General features: G+C 34.0%; 2 protein-coding genes across 2 annotated transcripts in view; both read right to left on the bottom strand.

Moving 5' to 3' along the window:
• The window catches only part of LOC128669715 (uncharacterized), a 15,334-nt gene extending 3,743 nt beyond the window's left edge, over window positions 1-11,591 (bottom strand). Inside the window, exons 1-6 of the mRNA XM_064435947.1 lie at window positions 11,432-11,591; window positions 8,176-8,279; window positions 7,521-7,657; window positions 6,911-7,050; window positions 6,328-6,471; window positions 5,047-5,198 (exon numbers count right to left, since the gene is read on the bottom strand). Coding sequence (XP_064292017.1) covers window positions 5,047-5,198; window positions 6,328-6,471; window positions 6,911-7,050; window positions 7,521-7,657; window positions 8,176-8,279; window positions 11,432-11,483 — 729 coding nt within the window. The 5' untranslated portion in view covers window positions 11,484-11,591. The remainder of the gene's footprint in view (window positions 1-5,046; window positions 5,199-6,327; window positions 6,472-6,910; window positions 7,051-7,520; window positions 7,658-8,175; window positions 8,280-11,431) is intronic.
• Window positions 933-4,247, bottom strand: LOC128670268 (uncharacterized). The gene is made up of 5 exons (XM_053745803.2): window positions 3,751-4,247; window positions 2,897-3,143; window positions 2,459-2,592; window positions 1,917-2,057; window positions 933-1,631 (listed from the first exon to the last, which is right to left on the bottom strand). The coding sequence occupies exons 1-5, from the start codon at window positions 3,854-3,856 to the stop codon at window positions 1,480-1,482; spliced, it is 780 nt and encodes a 259-aa protein (XP_053601778.1). The 5' UTR covers window positions 3,857-4,247; the 3' UTR covers window positions 933-1,479.
• Window positions 11,592-13,301: the final 1,710 nt, after the last annotated feature.

The raw sequence follows: 13,301 nt of genomic DNA on the forward strand, positions 1-13,301 counted from the left end.
ACATTACTTACATAAACAAAAAGTATATGGAGCTTGTATGAACAAGCTCCATATACTTTTTGTTTTTGACATTAGAAAAAAAGGTATCTGATTTGACTAGCAATATTGTAAATAGGGAAATGAGATGAGATGATTGTGTGGTTATTACATCAACAGGCTTTAACTGCTCAACTGACCTTTATGAAATTTGGCATAGATATAGTTAGGCACATCTACGTGTAGTATAGGAATTCTATATTTCACGGTGTCGTAGTAAAAACCCATTTACATTCTGAAAATGTCAAAGAATAAATAAATAATGTAATTAATTTATTCCTTATGATTTTCTGTCTATGATTGTAAGACAATAATGAACGATAAACGATGGTGAATGTCTTCACTTCGTTCGACAATGAAGTTGCTCAACAATTCAACAAGTCACCAACAAAATTATAACTGGGACGACCAGTCACACCCATCAACCTTCCAGACAGTATTTTAATCAGGACCTTGGGCTATGTTTCTAAAATGCAAGCCAAAATAACAACTACTAACATTACAATAAGCAAATCGCTTTGACAATGCAATGCTGCACCTTTTGGTGGTGTCGTCATAATTGTATAATTTTAGGTCTTCGACCCATAAAATTCCACTCATTCTAAAAACTATTTTATGTGTTAAAATTAAGGTTGTAATTTAAATGGCAAGGCTTTATGTACACAACGTGTATAGTGTTGCAATACGGAGTGGTCTCGGTCGCGAGTAGTTACGTCACTGCTGTAATACCGAGCAAGTCTCACTCAATACCACGATTAATTATCTCCTGATTAAGTAACTGATATCGATCGCCTAATCGAGATCTTTGGTATCGAGTTATCGTTTTGTATTTTCGTGAAATGAGTGAGAGAAAAGGCGACGTATATAAAAATAAACTGTGATATGTAATATTTCATTTTATTTTTACAATCTACAAATAAATTAAATAAATATTTCAATAAATAAAATCATTCATTACCAAACACAGAAAAAAAATATTGTACACGATACAATGTAAAAATGTATGAACAAGATAACTGCTTGAACTACATCTAAGTTCAGTATAATATGTACGCAAATCCTAACAATGAAAAAAAAATCAGAAAATAAAAAATAAATAAATATTTATAGAAATATATGTATAAAGTTTGTATCTACCATTGGCAAATTTGGGATTCGTGGAAGACCAGTATCGTGATTAACGCCATGACGTATGCCAAGCAGAGATCATTTTGGTACAATATTCAATTACAAGATTTTACACAACTGGTAACGTCAACAAAAATTCATCGTCATTTACGGTGTAATAATTGCTGGCCACTCTGAATTTAAAATACCATTTGGTACAATCCATGGATTTAATAAGTACTTAGTACAACCGGAGTACCTATTAATTCCATGGTACAATCATTATCCACGTTATATTACTTTAAAATTGTTATATCAAATAAACATTTTTTTAAACTAGTTGGGGAAGACCATTTCGGAAGGCACATGCTTGAGGAACTTATTGGCGATATCCTCCAGGACCATCGCCAAGGAGGTCTCCACTGCGGGCTGGATCTCCTTCACGATCTCCGCTGAGTGCATCCTCGCTATGTGGTCTGTTATCATCTCTGACGAAAAAAAAAGAAAACATAAAATGTGCTATCGTGATTCTGTTTTTAAATACCTTTACGATATTTGAAATAAACTCTCACATATTCTAATACACTCAAACGAAAGTTAAACAATATCAAGATATCATCATCATTAGCTATTTTAGTGTCATTGCTGGCCTGGGGCCTGGACACTTGCCTTTTAGATGGATAAAGAGGAAATTCGTGGTCTATACCACGAAGACCAATTTTAAAACTCAAAAAATCAAATCTAGGATAAAAAAGGACATAACATATGCGTACCCATTTCATTGGTAGTGGAATGGACCTCATCCAGGTCTGCGCGGACGGTCTCGCCGCACTGCAGGCGGACGTCAGCGTCGCGGATCACCATCCGTTTGTGGACACGCGCACCCAGGGCCACCAGGGACGCAGTACACATTGCTGTATTAATAAAAATAGTAATAATATTTATCAAAACAAAACGATATTAGTAAAGGAGGAGGATAAACTCATATGAGACTGAATAAGAGACCGATTAAGAATGTTCTAGATTTTAACAAATTAATTACTAACAGTTTATCGAAGGGGTAATCGGCCCTAATCTACTCAGGTTATATTATTCCTCTTTAAATTATTATGGATAGGATAGGAGGCCTTCATCACCTATCATATGTCATATTAAGCTAAGGTTCAAAATAAGTATTTTATAACAATAAAGAAACTCACTGCTGAAATATATTTAGTTAGGTACTTTAAGAAAAATTATCAAGTTGGAAGTTAAAGCAATTTAAAACATCAATGGCATTACATAAACTAATATATAGATATAATTGAAAACATACAAAAGTTGGCCGACATTTTCCCCGTGGACTCCACTGGCAACATCTGGAACTCTCCCAGCACTACATACTCCCCGGCCATGGCCAAGCGCGGGAGACTAATGTTCGCTGTTACTTTCAAATCTTCAGGGTACACGCTGGAATTATGTAAAACCATTTATAGCACCAAAGGTAATAAAGAGAGTAATCTCGTTGTAGGTAAGTAAATGATATTTTCTTGAACATTTTGAGTTACTTATATGTCAACATCGATATTTATGTGCTTTCTCCCCGGTGTTATCCAAAGAAAATTTCGTGTGGGAAACATGAATTTCATTTAATTTTGCAGCTATTAGAAATGAAAACTACCATAGTTCATGGTTCTCTTGATTCTGTCCATTCTTATTAACCCTCCCTGAGTATTTGTTGTGTATTTGTGTATATACCAGCGAAAATACTTACTCTAATTTATTAAAAGTGTAATTCGTCAGTCCTCTGATCATGACATCTGTGAGCCACGCGTCATATTTGAAAGCATTCTTTGGGACATTATGTTGCCTTAGTCTGATACTCGGGACTTTCAAGGGTTCCAACGGCTGGATGCCAAAGTTCGGCACGCCATTGGCTAAAAGATGTTTGGCTTGTTCCGCCATTCTTTGGATACAGTCAGCCACATTTGGGTCGCTGTAGTGGCACACCGATGATTTTACTAAAGAAACAAATTAAAATATTTTGGCTAAAACGATGTTGAAAAACAAAATTTAATTAGCTTAAATTTCCGATGATATAGTAATATATGAATTTAGTTTCACTTATCTTGCGATGATTCATTGTGATCGTATGATAATTTCAAATATTTATATAATTCAAATATGAATATGCCAACTCAGTAATTACTATTTAAATGAATTTTATCGCTGATCGCGTTCGATGAAACATTATTATGACATTGGATTTCTTGACAATATTAAATCTACATGAGTTTGAATAATATTGACGCTGTCATTTGTATGAAATGTTATAATAATTTTAATTAATGCAAAGCTTTATTTGTACTCTAGGTATTGTGAGATTATAATACCTAATCTAATTTTACAAATTGTTAGTTTATATGTCAGGGGTAAGCTTCGCAACTACTGAATCGATTTCCAAAATTCTTTCACAATTAAGAAGGTTATTTATTCTTATCCTTAGGTACTTTAGTTAGAAGTTAATTTTTATTCCGGCTTTCCCACTAAAGCGAAGCTGCGTGATACAGCTAAAATTAAAATAATTGATTAACACAATCTGATGTAATTTTAAACAAAGTTACTCACAAGAATCATCGACCACATAAGAGGCATTGTTCCTGTCCACTCTCCTTCCCAACACATTTTCCACATAAATCCCTAACAGAATAAACTTTAATAATATTGTCCACATCTTGTCTGTTTGTTTGTATCAACGTATTCTAACATTTCATTTGAAAAAATATGCCTTTATAAGAGGAATGGTCGAGTTGGCTATAGAATCCTTATGTGGTGGACCGGCCTCGTTGTAAGGTCTTAGGACAAGTTGTAGGTAATGAATATACAGGTAGAATGTCAAATGACCCTACTCTGCATTATAAAAACCTTTTGAGACATATTTGTACTTATACATACCTACTTTTGGACACTACGAGTAACCTAACCTATAGGTCATCTGAATAAGTTTCACTTATTAAAAACAAATTTCCACACTTTGATACTAAACGATTATAATAATCTAATAAATAGCGTAACATACGCTAATAGGAATATTGGCCTTTATCCGTCCGGTCCTTGCGCTGTCGCCCGCAACCCGGAATTGTCCTTAAGTTGCAATATTGTTTAAAATAGTACATTTTATTTGTAGGAAATTCGAAATGAAAAACGGATAAATAAACGGTACATTTATTTTACGTCACTAGAGATTTTAGGGTATTATATCCTCCCTGACATTTCTAGAATCTTTGGTCCGAATAAAATTAAGGATATTATATACATCAATTTGTCAAATTTTCGTGGAGGATATAAAAATTACAAAATTTCAAACAATACTTAATAATAAAAATTTGAAATACTTACTACATCTAAAATTATAATTACAATAACAGGTACAATCGGTAACTAATAGACGATTCGCATTCTAGTGGAATAATTGTCATTATCATGTCATGTGAAATGGAAAAACGTTTCTGTACTCGTTACATACTTCTAAAACATAAAGGTAACGTAACTATAATCACAAACACTGGGAACTGTAATTCTTTATGTCAATTGAATTTACATATCTAGCTCTATACCAATATGCATATTACTAAATTGTACATCAACATTAAATATTATAGGCTAACATTAACTTAAACTTAAGGTACTAAGCAGAAACGATGGATGATGTACGCGTCTTATATCGGATCTTTCGAGGCTCGTCTCTAACTGCCCTGTGAAGGACCGAAACGTGATCTATTTTTTCTAGATAAATGAAATGTGTGGTTTTTTATATTATAAATTTCGATGTAAACTTGAACGAATCCTACAACGAACATCTCCACTCGTCACAGGGTTTTACATATTTCTATAGTTCAATTAATCAACTGCTTATGCCAATCAGTCGTCAAGCAAAACATCTTTGATGGGAATCGAACCCAGGATTTTGTTGATGAAAGCTTTCGCTACGGCTGCGCTGGTTTCCTCAATGAGTGGGCTTAGGATGTCCAGCACCACGCCTGGGCTTGCGTTGAAGAAGGCAGCAGCTGATGTAGCTGGGGAAAGTAAATATCAACGTTTAATTACAATTTGCTTCAACACTCCCAATTTGGGTTATTTCCTGAGTTCTAAATGAACATCGAGATGTCACCCATTTCGCTCAAATATTTTATTCACTTTATATTTTTTATATTTATATTTCAAATTATATTTTTTGGTACACAATATTATAGAAAACCGTTCAGTAGATATTAATAACTATTCACATACACGTTTAAGTTCATTTTGTTTCAAACGAAAGACACAATTCGTCCTCCCAACAATTATCGGCAGGACGGTATTGGTATTTCTTAAAATAGGTATTCTAAATAAACAGAAACGCGAATGAACAGAAATTGTTTCAAGGACTACATGTGGTTTTAATAGACTCGCTAATTTAACAATTTGGGTAACTTTAGCGTGATGAACTTCAAATTATTAGATGATTATGAATTAAGTAGGCAAATAGGACGAACTCAACAAAGTAAATGGTAGTAACCGCAATAATCTTTTGTTGAGCCAGCTTCATTCATTTTGTTTTAGTTATAAGTCAAAATAAGTCGGCATCCAAAGATTTTTTCAGAAATTAGATCTTCACAGGTACTTATTCATTTCAGTTTCGACTTATAATTTTATTCTCAAAGCTACCAACTACTGGCATTTTGGAACGGCCACTACTAGAGAAGAAATGCCAAATATTAATATATTTGGCATTTCTTCTCTAGTAGTGGCCGTATATAAAACAGTATTGATCCTTATCATGTTCATGCCAAAGAAGCTAACCATCTCTTTATTTGTTTTAGACTAAAAAAGACTTTACATTATACCAAGAAAGGTATTATAAGTAGATTTAAGAAGTTCAGATCAGTAGACAGATCAATACTATATTGCATTATTTACAGCACACCATGTAATATAAATACGAACGCTAAGGCAGACTTATCGCAAACGCCATTTCTTGCAGCTTTTGGGAGATTACAAGATGTCAAAAATCTGAACTGTCTATTGTTTGAGTCTCAACAAATAATTTTGGGTCATCAAGAGCCTATTTACAAAATTGGCCAAGCGGGTGTGAACAGGTGTCACGCGGGCCCTCATGTCGATTTAATAGTATTTTCATTTCATTTTACTAAATAGTAAACTTACCAGCAACAGGCCGCTCTGAGTCCTCGACCGCCACCTGCGCGTGGTTGATTCTCACTTTGGCCACCACTTTGTCAGCTTGGAGGTACTCCACGTTGTCCTTTGGCACCAGTTTAGCCATCCCCTTAGCGACTACTGCTATGCCAGCTGAAAAAAGAAAGCCCTTACTATTAATATGTTTGATCTCGTATCTTTCCTATTAATAACACTTCTATTTATGCCATTAGTTTTATGTGAAGTTTAATATTATTACTTGCATATTGATAACTAGCGACCCATCCCTTCTTCGGCACGGGTGGAAATAAACCCCTCAAATCAGTCTTAAGTATCTATAAAAAATCTGCATCAAAATCTGTTCCCTAATTACAAATCTAAGCATATAGATAACAGATAGATGGCAGGAAGCGAGTTTTTTATATACTACGTCATGATAAGGAAGAAGTTAAATTTCATACACTTTCAACTTAGTTTTCTTAAAACTATAAATTATGTGGTTTATAAGCGGACCCCGAACTTTCAAGCACCATAGCATTGGTTGAATGCAACCAAAAATATGCTTAGATGATAAAGAGAGAGAAGAACTCACTGAAGTTGCCCCGAACCCTGCCTTTTCCGTTGATGTCAAGCGTGAGCAGCCTGGAGCCGTGCACGTCGTAGTCCGCCACCACCATCAGCTTGGGAATGGTGACTTTCAGCTCGGCTGCGTACTTGTTGTTCAGGTTTATCCTGGAATCCAAATGGAAGATCAGCACCCGTTGTCACTACGAGGGCTCGCTTAAAACTAGAGGATATGATTGTGGATTTACCAAAATTTGTGTTACCATCGTCGCATTTAGGTTGGAATCTATTCTATTAATATTATAAATGCGGAAGTTTGTATGTTGGTCATCCAAACATGAGACTTATCCCCATATGAATAACTAAATAAAATCTACTTGATTTAAATTATTTGGTATACGGGTAGAATAGGTAAACCCATACTGATCGGACTGGTATAAGGACTGCGGTATCACTAGAAACTATTTACATATCCCATGATCTAATTTGATAAAATGCGATAATGACACAAACAGCTGAAAAATTGTAAAATAGATGCATTTTACAGTTATCGAGCTGTGTCAATTCAATCTCGTCATCAACTTCTTGTACCAGAATTAGCTGAAGATGATGGATGAGGATTTTTAAAAGAAACCCACCTAAGTTTTTCAATCTTGAACGCTGATCCTCCATACGCCTTCGCCTGTCTGATGGTAGCCTTCAGCCGCAGATTGGGGGCTGTCCTGTCCAGCTTCAGTGTTGGTACTATGAAGGGGTCCACTGCGGGAATGTTCACCTAAAATCAAATGTTTTAAATATTAAAAAAAACATACTCAATTATATGTGCATAATGTTTTTTTATCGAGAAGTTAGATGTTCGATTTCCTAGTGATTGCGTTGTCATTTATCGGGACAATGATTCGCCCTTTAAAGACCCATCAAAATTTAGGGCCAAAAATGAACTGTTAATGAAAATGAAAAATTATCATTGTATAAAAAGAAACAGATTTTATGGGTGAAAACGTGAATACCTATTTCCTCAAGTTACGCTCACAATACGGTTGCACACCATGGTGAGGAACTATCACAAAGGCCAGAGAACAATTAATTTGAATAAAACAAGTTGAAAAATAGTCAAAAAATAAATAATAAACGGACAACACTCAACAACGTTAAAAGACGACAAAAATTTGTGCATTGTTTTTCTTTTTAACCGTTCGATGGTGGAGATATAAAAACAATTGAACAACAATAGGATCACTATCATATCGGGCCGCGCGACTAAAATGTTAACGCATTTAAAGGAAAACTTACCTCGGGGATTCCCTTCTTCAGATGAGGTCTTATAGCTTCAACTCCATCCAGAATGCATTTTTCGATCTGAGGATCGTTTCTCTTACATTTCGGAAAGTAGTCGGCTGGAAAAAACATAACATTATTAAATAAGTTAAGTAAGCGTATGTTTATTAACTAGAAGAAAATATATGAGAAATTTTAGTAATATTTTATTAAGTCCTATTCATTTCAAAACATAATTATAATTATTTTTCTCTCATCTGAGCAGTTTTTCTGGTCGCAGAAGCATCAGAGCTTAGGGTCCAAAATCCTAAGTTTTTATACCATTGGCACGCACATCAACAATGAACGACATCATAAATACATCAATGTCGTGATATCCTAATATTTTCTTTTTATATTATACGTATATAACGATAATTTATTTTCAAATAAGTCAATCATGGATAATGGTCCGCGAAAAAATAACAAAAAAAATCGATCCCAGGTAATACGCAGATAGTTATTACGAAATGTAGTCATAACCTAATATAGCATGTAATTGACGGAAGGACCTTGTCCCGAATGTATTTCCCTTGCATATAAATACACACATCACTGCTCATTCATATGTAAGTACGTGTGTATGTCGCACAGCATAATTTATAGTTTGGAATATGTACATGACATAAATACAAATGTAAATAGACGTTAAATTTTGTGCATTACAATCATCTAAAACTACGCACGTATTTTGAAATTCAAACATGTAATGAATATATATGATAAATATATAATTTATAAATAATATATGATAAATATGTTTATAGATAGAGTAAACTGGTTAAAAATATATAACAAATACGTTTCAATATTCGAAAATAACAACTTTGGTAATAAAATTACTTTTGAATCGCAAAAATTTTTAGATAATTATTCCAAAAGATCTGCAGAAGCTGTTTTTCATGGTCTGTTAAATAGGGAATGACACAGATGGCAGCACTAATACAAACCACCGGTTGCCATGGTGCACAAGTCAATAGAATTTCATGACTGTCTTTGACAATGTCAAAATTAAATGTTTACATCTGATTTCAGTGCTGCACTCTAACGTGATAACATCGTGGTAATATTATTCTTTACTTAGAAAAGACGAACAACACTAGTATAGTGTTGTTCGTCTGAGTACGTTTGGGAATTTAGTTTAGTACCTTCACCCTAGTATGATTTGAATCCTGGTTTGAAGGACCAGTGTAAAGGTAGCGTAAGTCACAGATTCCTTAATAAAAAAAAAACAATTTTAAATTAAAGCCTATTAACACCGCACCTTCTGAAACTGTGCAGCTAGGTAATTAAATGACTTTAAGATTCTGACTACCTTGAACTATTAGTTCTGACATGCGATCTGCAGTTAGACCATTTGTTTTTGTAACGTTTTGTGCCAAACTTCTGAAACGCGGACACGGTCTGATAATATACGTAATTGGTCATTGAACATTACCTAACATGTTTCAAAATTTGTGACCCCACAGTTGTTTCCATACCAGACATTCCGAATGTTAACATAAATTATGTATGAAAAATATTACGCTACGATTTAATGAAGACCAATCGTGAAATCATTGGAACAGAAATTGTATTTTTGTTTGAATTAACAAAAGTAAAAACATCCAAATATATTAGAACCAAAAGGTATAAAACTATATGTTTATTTTTTATGTACAAATTACTAGGAAGTACTAATTACTTTTTGGCCTATACAATCCTTTGCTGAGAAAAGAAAGTAGACTTATATATCAATTAATTTAATAACTAAGATCTAAAAAAGCTGAAACAAAACAATACTAAACAAATAAAAGCGCTGAGAACTGAAAATGATTCGAAACCCGACCAAGCGCGCATCACCATTATTAACCTAGGGCGGCGGTCTCATCTGCCGCTACCCAAAAACCAGGCCTAAACCCATCCCTCAGATCCCAATACATGGTAAGCATTAGAAAACAAATGAAGTCGATCTCACTCACAATATAGCAAATATCAAATAATGGTTATTAAATTTAAGCTAACGCACTCAATGACTGCAATTACTATTCACTGTGCTACATACGATGCTAGTATTAGTAGACTTCCTTGAAAAGCTAGTCTGGTGACAGTACACATAAGGTTATAGGTAGGAGGTTTAGCCTTCATACTGTTACCACTAATACGTAATATGTAAAATCGTCTTATTGCATAAATGTAAGTGGGATACATTTGTTTCTGTAAGAAAATTAAAATTCAAATACTAAAAGCTGAATGGATCGCATAAAATACTTAATTGTTCGTCTTTTTTTACCTCTTTTATAAACTTTTATTACACTTACTTGTATTTCTTTTTATTTCTTTGGTATACTTTCCACCAGTTCTATTTTTTTTTAAAGTAACGTATGCGTGAATAAATTCCTAGTAATTCATTATTCAAATCATTAAAAATCCAAATTATATGCCGCATCGTAGTAGTATGTTATCAAGAAGCTATAAACAATGGAGGTTCCATCAATCTTTCAACAACAAAACGGTTTGTAAAGATGATTGCGTCTTCCGTATATCAACATCATAATTTGAATAGAAAACACTAGATCTTAAAAACCAAGATAGTCAGTCAGACCTAATTTTTTACAAAAAAAATATTTCAAGTAATGTCTAAAGATAAACACTTCCCAAACACATTATTAGACGTCATGTGATCAAATGAAATCTTTTAGTGGTTAGTCTCTTTCCATTTTGGGCGCATAATATATTTGTGAATTTAGATATTATTTAAAAGTTATTTTTTGAGTTATCGTTAAGGGTGAGTATACCGTCAAATTTAACGTTGACTTTGCGGCGATGACTTTTAGACAAAGTGGTACTTTGCGTTTTTCTGCGCACGACAAAGTTAACCCACCCAAATTGTTTTAGGATTGCCATCAATCAAAGTACATTATTCCCAATCTAGCTATATAAAAGATAGGCTAAGCAGTTACCAACTTAATTTTGGTTTTACTTCTCATTTTGTTTGTGTTGTATGGAACGGTTCTTTTAATATAATTGAGTGAGTACACCGCATTATATGATGATGTGTAAAATTTTATAGAACTTGAACATATCTAAAATATTACCTTAAAATAATTTCACTTGTTTAGGTCTTGTGTTAGCGGTAGCTTATGATTTATCGTATTCCAGTTCAGTTGAACATTTCCAGTTCAACTAGTAAAACAAATCAGATAATTATCTGTCAATTGAAAAATAAAATTTGCAAAAAAAAAATACTCACGAGTCTCCCCGTAAACACTCAAAGCGCACAACACCAAAAACACCACCTTCATGTTTACTTTTTTTTTAATTACGATAGATTAAAAATATCAATAATGTGACTGCAGTTTGCCTTGCATCAGCGTCTATCAGTAAGTGGACGTCGCCGTCCGAAAATCTGATATTTGTACGGTGAACGGTCGGATTTGCGGCGAACTGGGTACAGCCAACAGCACGTCCAACAACACAAATTCATTGCTAATTTACCACTGATACGCCGCAGGGCATGACACGTTGTTGACTGTATGGAGCTGTTATATTGGGCAAGCAGGACAGTTGTCCTGCTATCAGTTGATAGGCGGATTTTCCTCTTTTATTTCTTACTATAGCTGTTGCTCGCGACATCGTACGCGCACAAGCATCCCGTATTTTTGACGCTCCCGTGGGAATTTTAGGAAATCTTCTATTAATGCTTATCTATACTCCCCAATCACTCCCCACAGTCTGCTATCAGCGAGTAGTAACATAGCTTAAAGAGAGCCAGATGACATGGGTGAGTTGGTTGTAGTGGGCGAAATAGGCGGAAGAAGGACCTGAAGGTCGACACCCTATCTGGTATTCTGACACTGTGAAGGAAATTATGACACTCTTTGTTATTGATATTCTCAGAATAATTGAGTGTGGTGTAGAAGCAGCTTGTTGAAGTTGACTTACCAGGTGTCTTCTTATCGCAAGAAAGCGACAAAGAAGGCACTCTCTAATGAATTTTAACGTCACAAATTTCAACTTACTACGCCTGTATGTTTGTCATAATATTATATATATTAATATAATAATTTATAGTACTACGGAATATTTTATATATAGTCCAAACTTGATTTACTTTTTTACCACGATGGAAACTTTTTGCCAGGATGTTACGTGGATGACCAACGAAAATAAGACAACAGGCGAAAACCACAGGTTTTTGTCCATTTCACTGAATCCGTGAGTTTGCTAATTATTTGTTTAGTGTTTAATTAGTGTTTAAAATATTAAATTAGTGTTTATATTTTTGACAGACATGCACACAATTTTATATAAGTGTGCTCTGTAAATGAAGGCCGATTGGTAGTCGTATTTACTTTAGCACATATTCTTTGTGCTTTTGAATGGAATCTTGACGTTGAATGGGTAGACCTATTGGGAATCTCAGAGGGTACAATACATCTATTTAACATTTAAGAAATAAACTAGATTTCGTTGCCTAGATAAAAGTTGGATGGATATGTAACGATTGCATACTCACCTCCTTTCATCATCATTATATCATTCTCACTATCAACTTTTATATTCAACGAAGTTGTTCGATATATCATCGTTGCTCAAAATTTAACACAAAATGTTACATTTATTATGTATCCAAGCAATCGATATTTAAATCTACTATACGGTCGTCTGACACCCCTGGTGTTGCAGGCGTCCAGAGCCTGTGGTGACCACTTACCATATGGTGAGCTGCATGCCTGTTTGCCTGCTGTAAAAAAAAAACAAAAAAACTAGAGATAAACTAACAAAATTAAAATTAACTAATTAAATTTCTAATTAATTAAATAAATAAATAACAAGATTATAATGCCTTTTAACACGTTAAAACAAACAAAAACTGCATTATAATCATGGCTATAAGAACACTATTATGTCACATTTCATACAATAAATATTTGGATCTATATAAACTGATTGGTAGTTACTATATACCATATACAGATATAAATATATAACACTGGATTTTCCTTTTTGATAACTTTAGTAAGATAACCAAGATACCTTCAAGAATCGTTTTGTCGGTACCCTCTCTCTCATCTGAGCGCATTCTCGGTTTTTTCCTCAGCCACAAAACGTCGGAGTCC

This window comes from Plodia interpunctella, chromosome 5 (genome assembly GCF_027563975.2).
Source record: "Plodia interpunctella isolate USDA-ARS_2022_Savannah chromosome 5, ilPloInte3.2, whole genome shotgun sequence".
Lineage (NCBI taxonomy): Eukaryota > Metazoa > Arthropoda > Insecta > Lepidoptera > Pyralidae > Plodia > Plodia interpunctella.

Excerpts from the sequence above, each read along its gene's own strand:
- LOC128670268 (XM_053745803.2), bottom strand. The coding sequence starts at position 3,856 with ATGTGGACAATATTATTAAAGTTTATTCTGTTAGGGATTTATGTGGAA. Across the intron at positions 3,144-3,750 it reads TTATGTGGTCGATGATTCTT|TAAAATCATCGGTGTGCCAC; the intron begins GTGAGTAACTTT and ends TTGTTTCTTTAG. Across the intron at positions 2,058-2,458 it reads GAAAATGTCGGCCAACTTTT|CAATGTGTACTGCGTCCCTG; the intron begins GTATGTTTTCAA and ends TTATTAATACAG.